Raw genomic sequence first — 25,606 nt, forward strand, 5'->3', positions numbered from 1 at the left:
GAAGTGGCTGTGATTTGACGTGCTCTGTATCTATTTCTTTTCGTATTCCTTTGCTTTTTTCTATACAACGCTTAAAAATGTTAGCTTAACGTAGTAGATCTAAAATGTAATAAATCTAGATTTTTAATTTACTATTCTTCTGATGTATTTTATTTCAGTATGAAAAATGAAGACAGCTATACATTTGAATTGTAATTGTTGCTTTTATTCCGAACAATACTGTTTATCTATGTGCAAATATATATGACCTCTTCAGGCCTGAGCATGAACTAAAAAGGATTTTTAACTTTCATATGGTTTGCCATAGTTGTAAAGACTTAAAAAAACATATGATTTAAAAATAATAATAAGAACAATGTACTCACTAAAATGATGCCACGAAAAATATGGCAAAAAATACCGGTAAAAGTTAAGAAAAATTTAATTTGTTTCCAAGGGATAATATAACAATCGAGGTGAACTTACCTATTCGAAATTCGAATAAAACTACACAAAAGTATTTTTTATTATTGGTTTAAAATTTTATCCTCGACCATTAAAATGGATAATTTATAAAAATTTCAAATTAAATAAATACTTACCAAATATTTATATAGGAGGCGCCTGGCAATATATGGTAGGCTTAGTTAAGTATAGAAATTATTTGTAGTACTAGCATTTGCCGAAAGATGCCACAACTAGTTAAAATTTAAAAATATGGACATATATGCGTGAGATTTGAATAGGACAATCTTGCATTTGTATCATAATTTAGCATTGGCCATCTGTACAACTGTTTGTGTGTTTGGTCGCGAACTAGTCCTTAAATTTTTTGACTTTTCTTGGTAAAAATTTGATGTATATTTGTCGGAACTGACCGAATCAGACCACTTAACTATACCTTTATCTCTCGTACAGCCGATTTTTCTGATATTTTTGTTATATCTTCTTCATTTTAGCGGTTACCAGCTTTCTCCAGAGGCTTTTGTTTCCAGCATTTCCTATGGTTTAAAACAATCGTAAATTTTGGCCATTTATATAATATATGTATATTCCATGCAACAAGAGATAAGAGAGTTCTAGTTCTTTTTATCTCATTCTGACAGTGCGTAGCATCAAATTACACCAGATGCCTAGAAATTGCATACTGAGCTGACGTCTAGATCGGAAAAATATGTAATATATTTATTCGATTGTTCAGATAAAGAGTTCATCGTCAGAGCAAAAGTCGTTAAACATTGCTGTGAATTACCGATCTATTTTTATACTCAGTTGAGCAGAGCTCACAGAGTATATTAAGTTTGATTGGATAACGGTTGGTTGTGCATATATAAATGAATCGAGATAGATATAGACTTTCATATATCAAAATAATCAGGATCGAAAAAAAATTTGATTGAGCCATGTCCGTCCGTCCGTCCGTTAACACGATAACTTGAGTAAATTTTGAGGTATCTTGATGAAATTTGGTATGTAGGTTCCTGAGCACTCATCTCAGATCGCTATTTAAAATGAACGATATCGGATTATAACCACGCCCACTTTTTCGATATCGAAAATTTCGAAAAACCGAAAAAGTGCGATAATTCATTACAAAAGACTGATAAAGTGACAAAACTTGGTAGATGAGTTGAACTTATGACGCAAAATAAAAAATTTTTAAAATTTTGGACACTGGGCGTGGCACCGCCCACTTTTAAAAGAAGGTAATTTAAAATTTTTGCAAGCTGTAATTTGGCAGTCGTTGAAGATATCATGATGAAATTTGGCAGGAACGTTACTCTTATTACTATATGTACGCTTAATAAAAATTAGCAAAATCGGAGAAGGACCACGCCCACTTTTAAAAAAATTTTTTTTTTTTAAGTAAAATTTTAACAAAAAATTTAATATCTTTACAGTATATAAGTAAATTATGTCAAGATTCAACTCCAGTAATGATATGGTGCAACAAAATACAAAAATACAAGAAAATTTAAAAATGGGCGTGGCTCTGCCCTTTTTCATTTAATTTGTCTAGGATACTTTTAACGCCATAAGTCGAACAAAAATTAACCAATCCTTTTGAAATTTGGTAGGGGCATAGATTTTATGGCGTTAACTGTTTTCTGTGAAAATGGGCGAAATCGGTTGATGCCACGCCCAGTTTTTATACACAGTCGTCCGTCTGTCCTTCCGCATGGCCGTTAACACGATAACTTGAGCAAAAATCGATATATCTTTACTAAACTCAGTTCACGTACTTATCTGAACTCACTCTATCTTGGTATGAAAAATGAACGAAATCCAACTATGACCACGCCCACTTTTTCGATATCGAAAATTACGAAAAATTAAAAAAAATGCCATAATTCTATACCAAATACGAAAAAGGGATGAAATATGGTAAGGTAATTGGATTGTTTTATTGACGCGAAATATAACTTTAGAAAAAACTTTATAAAATGGTTGTGACACCTACCATATTAAGTAGAAGAAAATGAGAAAGTTCTGCAGGGCGAAATAAAAAACCCTTAAAATCTTGACAGGTATTACATATATAAATAAATTAGCGGTATCCAACAGATGATGTTCTGGGTCACCCTGGTCCACATTTTGGTCGATATCTGGAAAACGCCTTCACATATACAACTACCACCACTCCCTTTTAAAACTCTCATTAATACCTTTAATTTGATACCCATATCGTACAAAGTCATTCTAGAGTCACCCCTGGTCCACATTTATGGCGATATTTCGAAAAGGCGAACACCTATAGAACGAAGGCCCACTCCCTTTTAAAAATACTCATTAACACCTTTCATTTGATACCCATATCGTACAAACAAAGTCTAGAGTCACCCCTGGTCCAGAAAAGCCCACTCCCTCTTAAAATACTCATTAACTCCTTTCGTTTGATACCCATATTACACAAACGAATTCTAGAGTCACCCCTGGCCCACCTTTATGGCGATATCTCGAAACGGCGTCCACCTATGGAACTAAGGATTACTCCCTTTTAAAATACTCATTAACACCTTTCATTTGATACCCATATCGTACAAACGCATTCTAGAGTCACCCCTGGTCCACCTTTATTGCGATACCTCGAAAATGCGTCCACCTATAGAACTAAGGCCCACTCCCTCTTAAAATACTTATTAACTCCTTTCGTTTGATACCCATATTGCACAAACGAATTCTAGGGTCACCCCTGGCCCACCTTTATGGCGATATCTCGAAACGGCGTCCACCTATAGAACTAAGGCCCACTCCCTTTTAAAATACTCATTAACACCTTTCGTTTGATGCCCTTATTGTGCAAACAAATTCTAGGGTCACCCCTGGTCCACCTTTATGGCGATATCTCGAAACGGCGTCCACCTATGGAACTAAAGATTACTCCCTTTTAAAATGCACATTAACACATTTCATTTGATACCCATATCGTACAAACGCATTCTAGAGACACCCCTGGTCCATCTTTACGGCGATATCTCGAAAAGGCGTCCATCTATAGAACTTAGGTCCACGCCCTTTTAAAATACTCATTAATACCTTTCATTTGATACCCATATCATACAAACGCATTCTAGAGTCAACCCTGATCCACCTTTATGGCTATATCCCTAAATGGCGTCCACCTATAGAACTATGGCCCACTCCCTCATAAAATACTCTTTAATGCCTTTCATTTGATACACATGTCATACAAACACATTCCAGGGTTTCCCTCGGTTCATTTTCCTACATGGTTATTTTCCCTTATGTTGTCACCATAGCTCTCTACTGAGTATGTAATGTTCGGTTACACCCGAACTTAACTTTCCTTACTTGTTTATATGAGATTTTTTGAAAATGCCGAAACAGCCGAAGACAAAATATATATTCTTAAAATAATTATTTCTTTTCTTTAAATTCTGAACGCTTTTGGTTAAGACGAAATATTTATAGATTTTTTTTAAATATTTTTTTTTCTCGGACGTTGTGGCAGCGCACTACCCTCAAGTGGCCCGATAAAACCAGGCTAATCCTGTTTTTTTTTTTTTTAATTCATACATACTTATTATTTTTTTTTTTTTAGCCTAATTCTTATTTATGTGTTATTTATAATTTTTTTTGTTACCGAGTCTTTGAGAGGCAGTGGCTTCTTAAGCGCCGAGATCTAAAACCGCTCAGCTACAGAGAAACTCATCAGCTGAGAAATATAGATTCACAAAATACAATAGACTAAAAGTATAAATATAATTTTTTAATTATTAAGAGAAGATAGAACCGTCTTTTTTTATGGCAAAGAGCGAGTCCGAAACATCAATTATTCTCGAGTGAGAGTTATAATCTTCACACAAACATAGAAAAGGTTCGTATAGTTGGAAATTGCTTCTGCATTGTTTAAGAATTATAGGTTTATAATGCCTTGAAACTCGGCATGGAACATCCAAGTTTACTTCGTTCAAAAGAAATGGGCTTGAAATCGATTCATTTAAAAGTCTAGCCATAAATAGTACACCTAGCATTTCTTTACGACTTGCAAGGGTAGGAAGATTTATTAGTTTTAATCGATTAGTGTAAGGAGGAAGATTATACGGAGAGTCCCATTGAAGATTTCTAAGGGCGAAAAGTAAAAACTGTTTCTGAATTGATTCTAGTCTATCCACATGAACTTGATAACGCGGGTTCCAAATTATTGATCCATATTCTAATATCGACCTTACCAATGATGTAAAAAGGGTTTTTGTAACGTAAGGATCACTAAACTCTTTTGCCCATCTTTACACAAGCTAAAACTCCTCTCGCTTTATTGACTGTGGCATTAATATGAGGGTTCATTGTAACTCCCAAGTCGACAAGAACATCAACGCTTTCCAGAGTTTGGCCATTGATTGTGTAGGAAGCTGGCTGTATGTTCCCACGTGAAAAACACATGGATTTACATTTTTCATAAATAAAATTCGCATTACACCAAGTAACTAAACGATTTAAATCCGCCTGGAGAACAGAACGTTCTTCAACCGACGCGTATGACTTAAAAAGGTTTACGTCGTCGGCATACATTAAAATTTTAGAATATTTTATAGTTGTGGAAACATCGTTTATAAAGATCAAAAACAGAATAGGACCGAGATGGCTGCCCTGAGGCACACCGGAGGGAACATCGATGACATTCTAACAAATGTTTTTAAAAATTACTCTTTGAGTTCTACCGCAAAGATAGGAGGAGATCCAGCGAGTTAGGCCAGTTTGAAAACCAAGCAATTCGAGTTTATAAACAAGTAATGAGTGGCGTACTTTGTCGAATGCTTTGCTGAATTCAGTGTATATAACGTCGGTATGATGATTGTTTCTAAACCCATTAAAGACGTGAGTTGTAAATTCAAGCAAATTGGTTGTGGTTGATTTGGCTCTACAAAAGAAATGCTGAGAACTACCTATCAATGTAGAAATCGTAAATGTAAGGTGATTAGTTACGATTGCTTCGAAAAGCTTAGGGATAGCGGAGAGCTTTGCTATTCCACGATAGTTTTCAATAGACGACTTGCTTCCTTTTTATGGAGTGGGATAAGAAAAGATTCTTCCAAGCCGTCGGAAAAATGTCATTTTTTAAAGAGAGGTTAAACAGATCAGTAAGGGGCTGGTAAATGTATTCCGCACATTTTTTAAGAAAACATTTTGGAATCAAATCGGGACTGTATTTGAAGGATTCTTTTAAGGTCTTTAGATGTAATAGAACATCTTCAGGCAACAAATGTCGGGCATATATTGAGTTACTAGAATGGAGCTCATACGGATAATTTGTAGGTGATGAATCAACCACAGCAGAGTAATTAGAGTGAAAGAATTCAGCGAAGAAGTTTGCAATCTCTTGATCGTCGCTGGAAATGCTATTTCTGAACTTCATGGCAGAAGGACACCCGTTAGTTCTGCGTTTAGAATTTACGAAATCATAAAAAGACTTCGGGTTCCAAATAATGTTTCTTTTAATTTTACATATGTAAGCTTTATAACACTTTTTATTAAGTTCAAAATACTTATGACGGAAAATAGCGTACTGTGCATAATCAGAATGTAAACCGGTTCTCTTATATAATTTTAATAAACGTGATTTCTTATTTTTTAAAACTTTTAAATCTTTAGTAAACCAGGCTTGTACTGGTTCAATGTAGGAGCACGTACGTTTGGGCACATGTTTTTCAAATAAAGTATAAATGGTTTTATTAAAATGTAAAACGTTTTGTTCCACATCCCCTTTATATCGAGGCCACGTTATATCAGAAAGTACTTTATTTATTTTGGTTAAAGTGTTTGGCTAGGACGTACTCTAAAGGCCGATTTCACCACCAATGCTTAGCTAAGTCACAAATAGGCCTACCTGTCAGCTGGCTTATTCTCGACTTTCAACTTTCAACAATGTAGTACAAATTTTGAGTTGAATTAAATGGCGGTATTGATACTTATTTAATTATGCAAATATAGCAGCCCCGCTGTTATGTGAAATCACTGGGTATCGTGTAATTAAAACGTAGCCAAAAATACTACTATGTATAAAACAGCTGATAGGATTTAGTAACTAAGTTGGGGAAACCAAAAAAAACTTAGCCTCAAATCTGGGCTAACTTAAGCTGCAACTAAGTTTTAGCCTAGTTCGAGTAGGTGAAATCGGCCCTAAGAATTGTATTATTATTTTGTATGCTTATGCATACCTCGGGTTACCCTGCTCATAAAACTATGTAAACATTTGGTTGAGACGAATTTACCTCAGAATTTTGTAATAAATGCTTTGATAGAAATGTTGTGCTAAAAAGTACTCTTAAAAGCCGCGGTAATGTTTTACAAGACAGTGCAGCAAGTAATTATTATGAATCTGTGAAAATACTCAGTTTTACCTCGGAATTGGAAAATTTTATTTCTGCCAAAATATATGTGCGATGTAGTTGTTGTATTTTGCCAGGTTTTGTTGTACACACACTCACATTATTGCATACACGTGTTCTGCGTGGCCATAATTTTGATTACGAAGCCGGTGTTGGAGTCACTCATAGTTATTTTTTTTTTAAACCGCGGCGTTCTGTGCAAAAAAAAAAAAAAAAATATTGCGGCCCGATTATTTAAGACCCTCTCGGAATAATTTCCCGTTTTTGCAAGTATCTTTTGACAGCAAAAAAATTTTTGATTTGCCGCTTTCGGATTCTCAGTACGGAGGATGAATCGCGTCTTTTGATACCCCTATCATTAACAAAACCGTTTACATTGATCAATTTTTCCAATCAATATTTGACAAGATTTGCTTAATATGACGTAAGAGGTGAATCGTTTCACAAACTCTCAGTTAAAATAGAATCTTTAGCATATTTTCCACAAATAGGTATTTGTAACTGTGAAACATTATAATCGTATAACTTTCAAACTTCACATCTCACATTTATTGCAAGTATCAATCAAGTAAATCGGTGTTTTACGTCACTATATATGTATCTTATAAACCTGATTCTTTGAATGGCGAATTTTCGCCATAGAATAAAAAACATTTTCCATAAATTTTTAAAAGTGTTTTTTAAAAAAAACTGCGATTGTAATTACATTACTCATATAACGGCTTAAGCCGAGCCGAAGACATCGCTTTCCTTTCGGGTATAGAGTAACTTGATGCCATTAGCTGAATATTCAATGGATGAAATCGAATACATTTATCGTTATTGTTATTGCACTTTGTTATATATTATAACTTCTGGACGAAGGCAGTTTTCGTTACTTTTTTTTTTTAAATGTCTGCAAAATAAACATTTTAAGTTTTGTAATTTATTAAATTTGTTTGTGTATATTAATTTTCATCTTTTTTTTTCTTGCTTTGCCAAAAGTGCTCAGAAATTATCAATTCAGCACTTTAGTCTTCTTGGTTTAATCAAAAGCGTAAGCACATAAATATACTTACATATGTACATATTTTCATATTGTGATATATTTATGTCAATTTAATGCTGAAATTACAAGTAATAGCCACAAAGTACTAAACAAACAGCAACAAAAATCGCAAAGTGTTTGTACGAAAATTTCGATATTTTTTAAGAAAGACACGTTCACAATTTGTTTGATATACGAGAGTATGTGGGCTGTTAAATTGTTTTGCGATCAAGCAAATAAAGTATTTGATTTCATTAATATTCACTTAACAACTTTCAAAGGCAATAGTGGTATAATTTTAGTAATGGAAAATAATAATTAACGTGCGTGGCAAGAATTTTTAAAATAATAATAAGAAGTTAACAATAATTATCTCATAAAAAACAGTTATACACACTTAAGAATAAGCGCTTTCAGTGTTTGACAACTTAATAAAATACTTTCTAAGAAGATTGTATTAAATAAAAAATATTATGACTATGAAAAGTAAAAATCGTAGATGAAATATTGATTGAGTGCAAATTTTGCAATTGTGATATTAAATTGAAATTTGCTTTATAATTATATTCAAATATCATATTTAAGTGACTTTCTATAAAAAGAAATAAATTTGTCATTTTTTACCGACTACTCAATGTGAAGGATCTGCGCGTGTGCATTGCATGTGGAAAATCTTATTTCCCTTTTTATATTAGCGCAAGTAACTGTAAAGTGACATTGCATTTTGTTGCATTTATTGAGACAAAGACAAGTAATCGATAACATTTTTACATACATATATGTATAGACAAATTGAAGTATTCGTTATACATGCAATCAATATTTTCATTGAAAACATGCAAAACAAGTAAAAAAATAAATAAATAACAAAAAAAATTCGAATAACGAAATCCTGATTGTTGATGCGTGATGATTCTACGTAGCAAGAAGATACGTTCTCTATTTTGTTCGACTTGCAAACTTGGCTGTCATTCCAAAAGTGTTGATCCAATACAACAACAGCAAGGAGAGCAACATAATGAATTGGGCAGCTATTATAAGGACACGCACATTTGGGTCGACATTCTCACATGTCAGAAGTGCGAGGAATCCTTCGTGCGTTTTACGCATTTACGCGCAAAACTAGCAAAGGTGAAAATTTGGACTTCGGGTAAGCTGTACATTTTGGTTGGCCTAGTGATAAAAAGGCAGATTTTAAAATAAAAGACTAAAATCACAATGATCTTAATTTTTTACACAGCTAAAAGCCAACAGTAAACAGTCCTTGTAGGAAATTTCAAAAACAGGCACCACTTTAATCAATTACGCAATCAGTCGCCCTTAAGTGCATTCATATTTATTTGCATTTATACCAGTTGAATATGCACAATGCCATATAATTTATTTTGCATTGTCACTGAGGCTCGAAATTCGCATTATAACAACTAAATACATCTTGACAGATTTTTTCGGATATATAAATGCACTAAAAATGTGCACTTAACAATTTTTATACTCAGTTGAGCAGAGCTCACAGAGTATTGTAACTATGGTTTGTTGTACAAGTATAAAGTAATCGAGATAGATATAGACTTCCATATATCAAAATCATCAGTATCGAAAAAAAATTTGATTCAGGCATGTCCGTCCGTCTGTCCGTTAACACAATAATTTCAGTAAATTTTGAGGTATCTTGACGAAATTTGGTATGTAGGTTTCTGGGCGCTCATCTCAGATCGCTATTTAAAATGAACGAAATCGGACTACAACCACGCCCACTTTTTCGATATCGAAAGATTCGAAAAACAGAAAAAAATGCGATAATTCATTACCAAAGATGGATAAAGCGATGAAACCTGGTAGTTGAGTTAACCTAGTGGTGCAAAATAGAAAATTAGTAAAATTTTGGACAATGGGCGTGGCACCACCCACTTTTAAAAGAAGGTAATTTAAAAGTTTTGCAACCTGTAATCAGTTCGTAGAAGATATCATGATGAAATTTGGCAGGAACGTTACTAAATATATGCTTAATAATAATTATCAAAATCGGAGCACTACCACGCCCACTTAAAAGAAAAAAAATTTTAAATCAAATTTTAACAAAAAATTTAATATCTTTACAGTATATAAGTAAATTATGTCAACATTCGACTCTAGTAATGATATGGTGCAATAAAATACAAAAATGAAAGAAAATTTCAAAATGGGCGTGGCTCCGACCTTTTTCATTTATTTTGTCTAGAATACTTTTAATGCCATAAGTCGAACCAAAAATTACTAATCCTTGCGAAATTTGGTAGGGGCATAGATTCTATGACGGTAACGGTTTTCTGTGAAAATGGGCGAAATCGGTTGAAGCCACGCCCAGTTTTTATACACAGTCGACCGCTTATCCTTCCGCTCGGCCGTTAACACGATAACTTGAGCAAAAATCGATATATCTTTACTAAACTCAGTTCACGTACTTTTCTGAACTAACTTTGTATTGATTAAAAAATGGCCAAAATCCGACTATGACCACGCCCAATTTTTCGATATCGAAAGTTACGAAAATTTAAAAAGATGCCATAATTCTATACCAAATACGAAAAAAGGGATGAAACATGGTAATTTGATTGGTTTGTTGACGCAAAATATAACTTCAGAAAAAAACTTTGTAAAATGGGTGTGACACCACCATATTAAGTAGAAGAAAATGAAAAATTTCTGCGGAGCGAAATCAAAAGCCCTTGGCAGGATCTTGGCAGGAATACTGTTCATGGTATTGCATATATAAATAAATTAGCGGTACCCGACAGATGATGTTCTTGGTCACCCTGGTCCACATTTTGTTCGATATCTCGAAAACGCCTTCATACATACAACTACCACCACTCCCTTTTAAACCCCTCATTAATACCTTTAATTTGATACCCATATCGTACAAACACATTATAGAGTCACCCCTGGTCCACCTTTATGGCGATATCTCGAAAAGGCGTCCACCTATAGAACTAAGGCCCACTCCCTTTTAAAGTACTCTTTATGCCTTCCATTTGATACCAATGTCATACAAACACATTGAAGGGTTACCCTAGGTTCATTTCCCTACATGGTGATTTTCCCTTATTTTGTCTCCATAGCTCTCAGCTGAGTATGTAATGTTCGGTTACACCCGAACTTAGCCTTCCTTACTTGTTCATTTATGTAATTACTTTATTAACGAAAATGGTGTTAATTTATTTTGCCGTTGTAATTGTTGCTTTCAATTAACACTTAGCACTGTTTGTTTGTGGGTTTTTAAATGAAATTGTGGTGTCACATATGCTCTCAATTAAATCAATGACTAAGAAAGTAAACGGACTATATGGTTTTGTCAAAATCATGCCACGTTACATAATTTTATATTTCCTAGCGTCAACCTAAATGTTTTTTTATAATCGACTACTGAAAAATTGTGCTTTCGTTATTTGAAAGCTGCTGGTTCTTAAAAAAATTTCCAAATAATATTTGAGTAAAACTCGTGCGATTAATTTTCTCATTTCCCAATTGTACTTTAGAAATCGGGAAACTACAAATGTTTCCTTCCTAAAGCACGGGGGCCTACGTAATATCTGGTTTGGCTCCGTATGGCTCCCAACAACAATACTATGGCTCTGACTCCCAACTACAACAAAATCGTTTTCGGTAGAACAAAAAATTCAAATTTTGAATTGCGTTGGTACCGGCATGTCACACAATCAAACCAACGGCACGAATATAATGAAATGAATATTCAGGTGTACTCAACCCGTTGACTTTTTCCCTTATTCTGACAAGTTCGGCATGCATATTTTAGAGGGTCGTTGAGTTCTACTAAAATCGGAGTAAATTTTATTATACGTTTAGAGCATCACAAGACATTTTTTCTAAGCCGGGTCGACCGTCGGCAGTGTTTGGCAAGCGCCCCGAGTGTATGTCTGCCATGAAAAGCACTCAGTGAAAACTCATCTGCCTTGCAAATGCCGTTCGTAGTCGGCATAAAACAAGTAGGTCCTGTACTGCCAATTTGTAGAAAAAGTTAAAAGGAGCACGACGCAAATTGGAAGAGAAACTCGGCCTAAAATCTCTTCGGAGGTTATCTCGCCTTACATTTATTTATTTATATACAATTTCCAGTTTCCGGAGTAAAATTGTTAATTCTGAAGTATAACTGACTATTCTGAAGTGTTTATATTGATTTCTGATTTCTAATTGAGAATAATTAAATTGCTATTTAGAATGGTCGGTTGTACATCAGACGACGTGAGCGGTGTTAAGGATACCGTGCAAATGGAGTTACCAAAAAGAAGGGTATATGTGGAAAAATTACGATATAAATATATCCGAACCCAAAAATCTTTATCATAGAAGTTTTTCTTACTTGCGGGTTCTTATCAACTTTTTTCTAGAATTGATTTAGTAAAAGCTTCCCTCGTGAATAAAAAGCTTTCCCTTCTCGCCTGGAAAATGCATGCTAAAGACTAAAAATCCAGTGCAATATGAGGAAAGTGTCTACTGTATAAATAAGTTTTGAGTGCACTCCATAATTCCGACTTCCAGAATCCAGACAAAACAACATCCAACCAATTTCGAGATAAAGAGACAAGACTCAATCCGAACAGTTCAAAATACAGACAGCAAAATCTCGAAAAGACAATATCAGGTCAACCCCAAATGTATAATCGATTAAATGTTAGTTCATTTACTTTCCCGGGGGCGGGGGCATTGTAAAATTCAATATTTCATATACTAAACATGCCTTAACTGGATCATTAAGAAAATTTACAAAAGAATTGAATGACTCTATGTACATGTTTATAACAGCCTAATACTGTTTACACACAGAAAATTAATGATATCATTTCACCTTCTAATGAAATCGTAAATTTTTTGCTTTCACACAGAAGTAACTGCTCGATTAGTATGAAGGATGAAATGTTAAGCGAATAAAATGACAATGCTATATGACAGACAATCATGGCGGAACGATACAAGGTGGCAGCATGGTGGCATACCTACATACATAAATAAGAATTCCATGTACTTTGTGCTTGTAAATTCGATGGGCAAATGTCAAAATCGTACTGCGCCGGAAGTTGATGTATCAAACCAAATAAAAAAAGGTTATAATCAGCTGTTCGATGCGGCCACCTTGTATCGTTCCGCCATGCAGACAATGGCATTTGCTTTGACAAATGACATTTTTAAGCACTGAACACACCAAAAACTAAGAAACTGAACACTCTAAACAGAGTTGCATTGTGCTTTTGACTTCATTAGGCATTCGATTAGTCACTAATGAAATAATTATAGATTCGAATTTTGTAGGGAAGATTTAGCTCAATAAGCGTCTTAATGTAGAAAAATGACTTTATTATTCAATAAGACATCTGTGTGAAAACAGTATAAGTGTTTGAGAATATTTTATTATATTAAGAAATCGTGCATACTCTGTTCATTGTGAAAAATATACAATTACATAATAAAAATCTTATTGAAATAACAAGTTACAATATATCTTATTTATTAACTTCACTTTTGTTTCATTTTCAGATAGACTAGCTGTGATAATTATTGGAATAGTAACATTAATTTTAGGAATAATGCTAACAACAATCCCATGGCTGGATTATTTTATATTAAAGGTAAGTAATGAATTGGCTTCATAAGGTACCTCGTGTGAGTTCTAAATCTATCAGCAGGTCCTAAACATATCATACCAACTATTCAACTATTTGCACCTTTTCAAAACAGTTGACAATTCCTAAAATATATTCTGCTTGCGTTGTCAAGATCATTTGAAGACTAATCGCGAAAAACGTTGAAAGCGCCAATTTCTGCAAGCAATGATATCTTACAGATAACCGTTATTATTGCCCACTTTCAATACTCCAACATCAATTCGGCCAATATAATATTATACGAATTTTTTCCGCACTATCCATAGTTTGTGATAAGCTGAAATAAAACTAAGACACAATTATTTGCACTAGTCTATAACAAAGGTTGCTTTTTTGCTTACCTGGAAATTGTGATTGCGGCTTACAACGTTTTTCACGATTACCCTTCGTTGGACCAATCAATCGATCTTTATTATCGCAATATACTACATATTTGCAAAATATTTGTGCCACATAAATCTTACTTTCGTGGTTTTTTTTTTAATTTTAGTTATTTTAAAATATGTAGTATACAAGTTTTTTTGACTAAACCAAAAAGACTCACAACAAAATTTTCATCAATTTTTTAGCATAAATCGATCCATATAAGCATCGTGAATTAACAAATGCGCTTTTTTCGCAAGGAATATTTTTCTTCACATAAATAACTATCGTCAAGCTCGTTGTTTTTCAAATTTAGTAATATGTGCTGGTATTTACTTAAATAAAGCCTCTCTGATTTGAGTTGTGACCCTTCTTGGTTTAGGATGCGATGTGTATGTATATAAGCATTGCATGTATGTTAATATGGATAAGTTGAATAATCTTTTCAAAAACCTTTTTTCAGAATTTACAGCTATGGAATAATACGTTAAGTTTTCATTACTGGCAACGGCCTGGTGTCATACGTCTAACTAAAGTTTATATTTATAATGTCACAAATCCAGATGGTTTCCTGATTGGGGAAAAGCCAATATTAACGGAAGTTGGTCCCTTCGTATATAGGTAAGTAAAGTTAATAGTCTCAGCAAAGAAAATGTGTAGTGCATTAGTAGACACTAGACTGGGTCGAAAAAAAAAGTTGCTAATGTCCGCCCCTAAATTTGAAGATTATGTTGAGAGGGTTTCGGAAAAATTTTTTTTAATTTTTTTTTTATCCTTAGAAATACAGCCAAAAAGGTTTTTTTGTTGTAGCTTGGTTATTTGACGTCCAATTTTTAAAATTGATATGTCATTATTTTGGCTTTGAGAAGCTTCACATTTCTGTTTAATGTTCTTTTAAGCTATGAAGTCGTTTTCACATGATTAGGTCAGCTAACAAAATTCCCCGCTTATTGCAACTGTTATTTTACCTGATTCTTATTATACTTAGACCTAAAACTCATCATATTTTTGGAGGAAAAATTGCAGGGTTTGCATTGGAAAGTTAATAAAGATATGCCAAATATCATGAGTAGGGGAAGTCAAAGTAAATAAGTGAGTCAAACCTGTTGTTTCGCATTTATAATAATAACATTATGCGACAAAATCAACTTTTTTTCTGGGTATTGGACAAACCCACTTTTTGTAGAGATTGAGGCTTGGCTAACAAAGTAGTATCTCCGTTTTTCGAACTTAGCATCCAAAAAATAGATATCGGCTTACGAATTTTGAAGTTCGAAATTCTACATTTCGAAATTGTATTTTATTGTTTTTTGTTAACGTGTTCAGCAAATTGAACAAGTAAAAATGTGGGCGTGGTCAGCCCTTTTCCCTTATTAGAAGGGCTGGATTCTTTTTTTGAGAGATGTAGTATAACAGCTGTTATACGAGGTGAAAAGTCAGACTCGGACTTCTGAATACAGTCAGAGAAGTGGGTTTTGTTCAATACCCAGAAAAAAAGTTGATTGAAAAGTTGAAATTTTGTTTTGGCTGTATTTCGAAGGATCAAAAAAATTTAAAAAAATGTTTCCGAAACCCTCTGAAGATAATCTTCAAATTTAGGGGCGGACATTAGCAACTTTTTTTTTTGTATGTGGACCAACCCAGTCTAATAGACACCCAAGCTTTCAAAAGTGCAATTCTTGTTTGGCCATAAACGCTTCCATGCCTGTTTGTCAATCTATAAATTCCTTAAGCCAATTATGTTGGCAAATAAAAGAGCTATTAAAGTGTAATTATGAGCAAAGCGAGCAACTTTTGTGCATTTATTTGCCTTAATGTATAAACATACATGCATATATACAACTTACAGTAGCACGTATTAAGATATTATGTAAGAAAAATATATTGCATACATACAAGAATCAAATAACAAATTACTTTTTATGCGATATGAGGTAACAAGAGTTGGACTGATAAGTGGAGTTGCGACTATCTTATATATTATTTCTAATTGCTGTTTTTATGTAAAGGTCCCTTTTTCGCTCTTATCTGGTATCCAAATCTATAAATAAATTTTTGGTTGTAAAGAAGGGGATTCGTGCTATTAGCGATCTTTGGGCATTATTAGTCGTAGTGCTTTTGTTTAGCTATATTTTATTAAAATAATTTGTTAAAAATAAACGATTGTGAGCACACAAAGAAATCTATTTGTACTATGGCACTATTGTGAATATTTGATTAGAACTAACACTGCATTGCCGGCATTTGCTAACATTTGCCAGATGGCATCGATTTCTGTTGATATTTGATATGAGACTTTTATATTTGTTGCGCAAGACGAGTTCAGCTGGTGTAATTAAAATGAGAAGAGATACCAAGATACAGAAATTTTTTTTTTCAAAGCGAGCTTTAAAAAAAAGCCTCAACTAGCTAAACAGTTTCATCTTGGGGTAGTCTAAGTATGTATATCAGCTAGTTTCTACTTTTCTGAGCTGCTTTGACATTTCTTCTTCTGGCGCAGTGTGTTTTTGTCACTAATCCAGAGAATTACAAATACAAAATAAATGAAGTGCGCGTGTTTGTTTGTTATTATTTTTTTTTAAAGACTTAGTTCATGTGCACCGAAATGGAAAAGTTGACTAATAGCTGAGTATACAAACGTATGCATATACAAATCTTACTCGTACATCCATGGTTGATCTGAGAATTTAGTAATATTTGCTTTTGACCTATCTCTACATGAACTTAAAAAGAAACAAAACAAGTAAGGAAGCCTAAGTTCGGGTGAAACCGAACATTACATACCCAGCTGTACACTTGAAATGCTGTTGTTGTTTCTTTTGTGTGCTTAATACTATTACAAGGCTGCGCAATAATACACATACATATACTAATTTTTCTTCCAGTTATGGGTCCCGAAACATAGAAAATTGCTTAGTCATTAAAGGGGCGGTGCCACGCCTATTTTTTTAAATTTGAAGGTTTTCCAATTATTGTTATAAATCCACTTGGGGAATGAAATACCATTGATATGAAGCCCTTTTATGCAAAGATATAACTTTTTTTATTCGTCCACGACCCTTTTAAAAATCTTTTATATAAAAGTGGGTGTGGTCCTTGACCGATTTCGTTCAAAGCATTCCCTATAGTAAAGGCAACCTCTCTGCCGAATTTTGTTACGATAGGTTTAACAAATTTTTGGTTTATGATTAATAATATTTGTAAAATTGATTTTACCACAAGTGGGCGGTGCCACGCCGATTTTAAAATTTTTGTTTTCAAATTTTTATCAAGAGTCTCAATATCAGTCCACACGTCAAATTTCAACATTTTAGGTGTATTATTCACTAAATAATCAGGTTTTATGTGTTTTCCAAAATGTTTTATATATAAAAGTGGGCGTGGTTATCATCCGATCCTTTCATCCGCTCATTTTCATTACCAATCTATTCTGAGTCCAGATAAGCTCGTGTACCAAATTTGTTGGACATATCTCAATATTTACTCAAGTTATCGTGTTAACGGACAGACGGACGGACGGACGGACATGGCTCAATAAAATTTTTTTTTTTCGATACTGATGATTTTGATATATGGATAAGCAAAGTTATAAAACCCTGTGTACAAGTTCAGCTGGGTATAAAAATATGTTTGAGTTAGATTTCGCAGAAACTTCATAATTTAGTGCAAAATGCACAAACATTTGGGGCACTAAAACAACATTTAAAACAAGCAGGGTTAGGTTTGAACACAAAAATTGTGTTTTATTTTTTATTTTTTTTACTGTTTCTTTTAGTGTTACATTTCAGGGTCAATTTTACACCTTATTAAGATTGATTGATTTGCCTTTTTTGCTAATAAAATTTACTTTTGCAAATAAGCCGTTAAATCGATAATTGTTGATAGAAATTTGTGTAAATTTAAATTATAGGCCCAACATAATTACCGATTAAAAATAGATAAATCATTAACTTCTAATGAAGCAGAAAAACGCGTTCATTTATTTAAGTTTAAAGTAAATCAGCAACTATTAAAATTATAGTAAAACCAAAATTCAAAATTTACAAAATTCAACGACCTCGTACAATGTAACAAAGTGTAAGTTATTAACATGATATACATATTAAGGGTTAGCCAATGTAAATGCCGGCCCTTTTTCTCTTACATGTAGAGGTAAAACCTATTAAGCTTTTTGATACGGTTTTTATAGAACCATGTATGTTACTAAATTCTGTTTGTTAATATGCATTTTTAAAAGTTATTAAACAGGAAATGTAAGTCACATTCCTAATAAAATGAACGACAGAAATTTGCGAAGCCCTAAAAATGGCCTTCAAAAACTGAAAATGCTTCCTGCACCATTTGATTGCAATGTTAGAAGGCTAATCTATGAAGGCCAACGAGCATGAACCCAAGTATTAGGCTTCCGAAGACTATTAACGTTTTCGTATTTTATAAATGCACATTTACCAAATTCCAGAATGCTAAAGAAGATTTTTGATTTTATATGTAAATTCTGAGCCAACTTTAAAGTTTTATATAGATAGGGTTACATCACTTTTCTTTAAATCTCAGCAATAAAATTGAGGCCATCTACAAAAAAAAACTTTTTTTAAAATAAAATACAGCTAAAATATGTAAGAACTAAGTTTTAAAGGTTTCACTTACTGCAAAGCAGTGCTACAAACGACCGCAAATTGAATGCTGTACCGGCAAGAAGCGTGATTGTGTGAGTCGTGAATCAACTGCCTTTCGTTTATTCGGCTAACGAATTCATATGTCATTTGTGCTGGTATATGGATAAGAGGGCGAATCGGTACAATCATCACATATGTATGGTGGAATTTTTTAGACGTAAACCACGACGAAAACAATTACAATTAGGTGAACTCAGTGTTGAATTCAAATGATGTCGCTTTTGTACTATGCAAATGCATTTCACCCATACTGTAAGATGTGTTTGGTATGGTTAGTTTTTCAAGTTCTTCTAATATTTTTGTTTTGATTTCAGCATTTTCATTCCTAAATTTTCAGCGAATTACCTCTCTGGCAGTCAAATTAATACGCAAAACATTTTTAATAGAGTAAAAATCAGGGGTTGAAACTGTTATTCCTTTTATAATATAAGTCCTTGCAAAACTATTAATTTTGGACTTTAAATATATTTGGATCAAGATAAAAATTATTTTCGGATTTTTATTTTTTGAGTCCGATAGAACTAGTTAAACTCGGACTTTTAAAAATAAAAGTCCCGAAATCAAGACTTTTATTTTTTAAGGCCGAAATAACAGGCCCGCTTGATAACAAAGAAACGGCTTATCCGAACGGCTTGATTTAACTTTTATTTCCGGAATTTTATTTTTAAAAGTCCGAGTGTAACTAGTTCTATCGGACTCAAAAAACGAAAATACATATTTTACTTTTATATGTAGCCTTTTATGGAAAAAGTTCGAAAAATAATAAGGATGAATGATCCGACATGATATTGCTATAGGGATACCTGGGAACTCAAACATTTTCACCTAGGACAATTTTTTGACCAGGACTTTTTCGACTCCGAAAAAAAAAATAATTATTATTTTCATTCCCTTGTAAAAATAATACTTCGCTAAATTTATTTATTGAAGTAAATATTTTTTTGTTTTTTTGTGATTTTGCGGTCAATTTATTTATAACATTTACTAAAGCTTACTTAGGCTCTTTTGACCATTAGCGTTTGGTGCCAATAAAAACAAACTTTTTCAAGGGCGATATAATTGGACTATTTAAACAAATTTGTTAGAACTAAAATTATTTTCGGTACCATTGCATAGTGGTATCATTGTCATACTAAAAAGTACCAAATAATTTTAGTTCTAATAAATTTGTTTAAATAGTCCAATTATATCGCCCTTGAAAAGCTAGAGGGACTAGCGAAACGTCGGGTTGGAATGGTGAAATAAGTTTGTTTTTATTTGCACCAAACGCTAATGGTCAAAAGAGCCTAAGTAAGCATTAGTAAATTTTTTGCTTGTTTAAAGATGTGTTCAATTTAGACTTAATATTTAAGCATTCATGAGCTTAACACCGGCTTATAACAATTGAGTATGCAAAATGTCCGTAACTATATATATAGCAAGATTTAAATTTTGTTACACGAAAACCTGGGTTATTTAGGGCTATTGTCCTTGCAACAACAGCCTATCTCAACCCGCAGTTCGAATAGGTAGCATCTCTACACTCGTTAAAACAAACCCTTATCACAGAGTTTTTTTCAAGTCCAAAAATGTCATGTAGTACGCCCGATGTCTCAAAAGCATTCTCAGAATTCAGTTCAACAGCGCTCTAAGTATCTTAGAATTTTTTGCCCAAATCTCCCAAAAATTTATAAATTACCCTCAAACTGATGTGATTTAGATAGATTTTGACAATGATTTTGATATAGGTGCTGCTTCATTAACTTTACTTTTTGGAGTTTTCACCGACACAAGTTCGAGTTCCTCTTATTGAAATGGGAGGAAAAAATTTAGATTTTCAAAATACCCCACCAATATATATAACATCTAACGTACCACAAAAAATCAACTTGGGCTTTTATTATTTCTTTATTGTTTATAAATGAACTTCCGAGACTGTTAAATCACTTCAAAATTTTAATTTACGCTGAAGAAATCATATTTTAATTAGAACTAATACCGTCTCTTGCTGAGATACTTCTGTGCCAGTTCGGAACGAGTGCGACTCGCTGGTTTACCGAGCGTAAATTATGTTAGATTTCCTTAGTTATTTGCATTTTACCCTGGCAAATGTTACTAGCCTTATCAACCAATAAATTTCCGATGATATTCATCAGTCACTCTATGAATTAAAACTAATAATTAAGATTTTATGATCTATTAATGATAAGCACCGTACGCAATTATAAATAATACAAATTGATATCACTTATTTTATATATTGAAGACACTTTCCGGTTTCAACTTTTTATAACTTGAAACAAAAAAATTTAATCGCTTGTATTTTATTTGCGGTTTACGATTTGGCGTGCCTTAATCTATTGTTATTAAATAATTAAAATATGATTATTAAATGATTTATCGAGTAAAAAGTGTGTTTACGGAAAAAAATTTGCAGATTTCCTTTAAATGCGATCGGCCACTTGTGATTTTCAATTATAATTGACAATAAATTATAAAATTAAAAGACTTTGTATGGGCCTATAAAACCGGGGTGCAAAGTTCATTATGGCGACATTTGCTAAAATTCTATTCGCAGTAATTATTTATGGAAATATTATTTAACAAGTATTTAACAACATACCAAGATTTACTTTGCACTCGTTCCATGCGATGATTTTATTAGCGTTTTGTTATGGATTCGTATTTCTATAACACTGTGCAACAACCGGCTGGCTATTAGACCAAACCCACATTTTTGCAGAGATTGAGGCTTATGTAGACAAAGTATTATCTCCGTTTTTCGAAGTTAGCCTCCAAAAAATAGATATCGGCTTTCGAAGTTCGAAGTTCGAAAATCTACATTTCGAAATTTTATTTTTTTTGTTAACGCGTTCAGAAAATTAAAAAATTAAAAATTTGGTCGTGGGCCGCCTGTTTCTTTTATTTGAATGGCTGAATTCTTTAGAGAGGGCCTGTATTTTTCGGTAACAGTAACGGGTAAGCGACGGTGGGATACGCATGTACTGGGACAGCCAAGCAGCGCTAAAATTTATATATTCACCATTAACGTTCTCTAAGGCGGTCGAAAACTGTAATAGATCGTTACGCCTAGCAGCCAAACTCGCGTTCATCACGCTCACTTGGGAACCCGGTCGCACGAGCATTAACGGCAATGAAAAGGCGGATGAACTCGCAAAGGTCGGTGCATAGTTAGACATCTCTGAGGCAGTCATGGTGCACCGGGTACTTTCATCAATAAAGAGTGACATTTTTATTAATCTCAAAAAACCCGCATTTCGCAATGGGTATTCTAAGCATACCTGAAATATTGTCAAGCAGACATGAGCTGACTACAACCAGAGAATACTAAATATGACTAATAAAGAGATAATCAAGATGACATCCAACATTAGAGGACGCAAGCTATTTGGCCCACGCGCGGAGAGAATTGGAATCTCCTACGCAGTGTGCAGTATGGACGGTTGTAAGGAGACAGTCACCTATTTTCTCTGCTACTATCCAGCCCTGGCGAACATAAGGATGCAAACTCTAGGAGCAGTCTCAAAATGATCCATTAAGTACATCAGAAGATTTATAGATCTTACCAAAGAGTTTGAGTACACAGGGTACAATCTGCAATTGGTTCTATGAGAATGTGTATTAAAACGGCGTCTAGAGCGATACTTGGGTTCGGTCTCTTCGGACGAGCACCATGGCAACCAACAAACCAACCACTCTTTTTCTACCTTCTCCTATTTCTGTTGTCACAACAAACCGACCGGTATAGATCACCAATTTTTTTTTTTTTTTTGCAAATTTCCCTCTCACTAAAAACTGCACCTCGCCGTCTAAGAAGCTAACCTTAATAGATCAATGGACTCATAACCATATACCAAATACGGATTCACTGTTTTTCGTAATATTTGTTATTGCAAAAAGAAGTAATAATTTTAAACATTTTTTGCCATAAAATATTACGATGTCTTGACATTTTTTTTCGCCCTAAAAATTGGTTCTTACTAATTAAATAAAGTAATAACAAAATATTGAAAATATGTACTGATAACCTCAGAGTCCAGAACACCTAAAATGTAAAACTTAGATAAGTGTGCACATTGGATTGCTTAGTTTTAAGGTGAAACTTCTTTTCAGTCCTACGTAGGAATGTGTTCATTTATGGACAGTGAATTAATAGAGCTTTGCAGTATTCGAGACAAAAGTTCTCAGAAGCAGGGATCGAAGAAAACATTGTACAGCGAAGAAAGGCTCGTAAGCGTCGCTGGCTAGATCATCTGAGGAAGAGAGGTGCCAAAATCGCCTACATGACTAAGCTATGATTACTGTTAATGAGACATTTAAAGGAACTGTCTTCAATGCGTGCCATCGGCACAAAGAAAAACTATGAAGTGGAGCCCTTTCGACACCAAGAAAGATCACGAAGTGACCAATCACACAGCTGGCTAAGTCTCCAGTAATGAGTAAATGAGTAGGTTCTTTCGACCCTATTACGATTAGTTATTTGCATATAATTTTTGGTCGCAGAACTAGGGGAAAATTATTTATAGCGCACCAGCAGCAACGCAAATGCGTTTTTGCACAACTAGGCCAACAATTTGGAACGACGGATATCTAATTTTTTTTTTAATTTTACGCAGGGATTTGCAAAATTAATGCAAACAAACTTTTGCAAACCATTACAAAAAATTCTAAAGATTCAACTTTCTTAAACGCAAATATCAAAGGACTATCAGAAGCTCGAAGTTTTTCGGTTTCTTTTAATTTTCGATAATACCCAGTCAGCGTTAATCATTAGCTAAATAATAAAGAGTAATTGACTCCCTCACTATTTGTTCATATGAAATAACAAGTTTCAAAGCCGATTACCATTCATTACAATTTTCAACATCAAAAGTAGTAAAAAATTTTACCGTCGCCACTAAAAACATTTAATTGCAAATAGCATCACTCGTTTGGTGGCTAAATGGGCGGTCCTATTGAGCCTTAGACGTTAAAACTTCAGTCAATTGCTTGAAGTCAGAGTAACAAAATGATGAATGAAACGCAGTCACTTTTCAAGCTTTGAAATAAAAAAAATAGATTAAAAAAATTTGAAAATAAAAATGTCGAAAAAACCGCAACAAAGTGCCAGCGCCACAAAAACAAACAATAATAAAAACAAAAAATGATGTGACTGTCGTGGAACAAAAATAGAGAAACAATTTGAACCGACAGATGCACACAAAAATCGCTGACAATAGGCGGGTGTAAACAATTATAAATATTTGAATATAGAAATACGTGATTAGATTTAATTTACACCTGCACACACACACACACATGCTATGTGTCACAAGCCAGCAACAAAAATAGCAAATCGGAACTCACTGATGTTTTGAGAGCAAGTAAAACAATTGTCAAGACGAATATTTCCGCATCGCACATTTAGGGCTCAAATAATTCATTGGCGGTTAAGATGCTTTTTTTGTTGCTACTGAATGCTGAACTTGACAACAAACTCGCTGTGTGATGAGCTGTAAATAACTTTTTAGTTCGGTTGATGTCGTTAGTTCATTACATTTGAAAAAAAAAAACATTTGGGTTTATGTTTGTGCAAAACAAACTTTGGGTTTCAGATGTCAACGGTGAACGAATTGCCTTGACTTTGATGATGCGAGCGATTTATTTGGAATGTGACACATAAGATCAAATAATAAAGTGACGTAACAAGCTGAGAAATAGCCGCAAAAGCTAGCCATATTATAAAGTAATGATCACACTACACAACAGCATTTTTGCCACATACTAACAATGGTATTTTTCTAAAATATTTATTTAAACGTTAAACAGGTCATAAGGTATACAGAATCCTGAAGAATTTAAGCCTTGGTGGCTAAGGGTCTTTATACAATCAGTAACATTTAAACTAACACTTCGGAACTCCACCTTTTTTCACATTTTTCCCAAAAGATTCAGGAAGTTGCTACGTAGTGTTGATGAAACATCCCAGCAAACACAGTTTCTGACGTTAGAGAAATATTGTAGTTTTACATTAGAATTCTAATGTAGTTCTCTAATGCATTTCGAATCGAAAACTAGGTTAGAGCACTCGATTAGAATTCGACTGTGAAACGATTCGAATAACACTAGAAATGCGATGTTATGATTATTGTCACAGTTATCGATTATTTGCACGACATAATCAGTCACAGTGTTATACAAAAAATAAAAATAGTGAAAAGTTGTGTGGAAATATTATAAGCTGAGAAATAAGTTTTTCTATTTATAATAATAAATACTAGTAAGTGAAAATGAATCCAAGAAAGTTAAAAAGGGCTATTTGAATGGAATGAAGAAAACGCTTCCTCATCCGTACCTCAAACCAATGCCGAGCTCAATCCTGAGGAAATAAGTGGAAGCGAAAATTCCAACACAATAACTAGTACTGAAAACTGTGAAACATACGATAGGATTTTTAATTATTTTTATTTTATTATAATTTATAAGCTTATAACCAAATAAAAGTATCTGATATAATGAAACAATGAAAATTTCGCTGATTTTAAATAACTGAAAAAAATTAAATAAATTGCGCATCACTTAAAAATTCTCATTAGAAACCCATTAGCAATTGACGTTAGAATTCGATTAGAATTCTAACCCTTTTCTCGATATCGAGAACGAAGTCCCTTTTTGTCGAGAATGCTATAATTCGCGACAGTTTCGCAAATCGTCCTCTAACCTTCTACCTTAGAGAAATACATTAGATTCGATTCGTCTTCTAATCGTTTTCTAACCTAAATGTTTGCTGGGATGTTGCTAAATTTGTACTCGGCATTTTCATTGCTAAGGTTAAAAATCTATGGAAGAGCTAATCGTGGAGAGTGGAAATGTTTGTATGAAATGAAATATTAAGCTTTGTACAGGAAGCAATATTATCTAGGACATGAATGTTGTAACTCTTCCGGATTTTTTACAACTTGACCAAAGACCCTTTTGAGTTGGGTTTTCGGTGAATAACTAACTTTAGTAAAATAATAAAACCAAATTTTATGACATTGACCAATTAAGATTTCTAAATGAGTGACATCT

The 25,606-nt window shown here is 33.5% G+C and overlaps 1 protein-coding gene across 4 annotated transcripts in view; it reads left to right on the top strand.

The window, feature by feature from the left end:
• The window catches only part of dsb (debris buster), a 117,402-nt gene that overhangs the window by 82,639 nt on the left and 9,157 nt on the right, over positions 1-25,606 (top strand). The window contains exons 1-3 of one of the 4 annotated variants that reach the window (XM_067790452.1): positions 8,186-9,007; positions 13,390-13,481; positions 14,344-14,501. In XM_067790452.1, the coding sequence (XP_067646553.1) occupies positions 8,767-9,007; positions 13,390-13,481; positions 14,344-14,501 (491 nt within the window). In that variant the 5' untranslated portion in view covers positions 8,186-8,766. Of the gene's footprint in view, positions 1-8,185; positions 9,008-13,389; positions 13,482-14,343; positions 14,502-25,606 lie in introns of those variants that run through there. The other 3 variants (XM_067790453.1, XM_067790451.1, XM_067790454.1) reach the window with 3 other exon arrangements.

Source organism: Eurosta solidaginis, chromosome 5 (genome assembly GCF_040869045.1).
Source record: "Eurosta solidaginis isolate ZX-2024a chromosome 5, ASM4086904v1, whole genome shotgun sequence".
Lineage (NCBI taxonomy): Eukaryota > Metazoa > Arthropoda > Insecta > Diptera > Tephritidae > Eurosta > Eurosta solidaginis.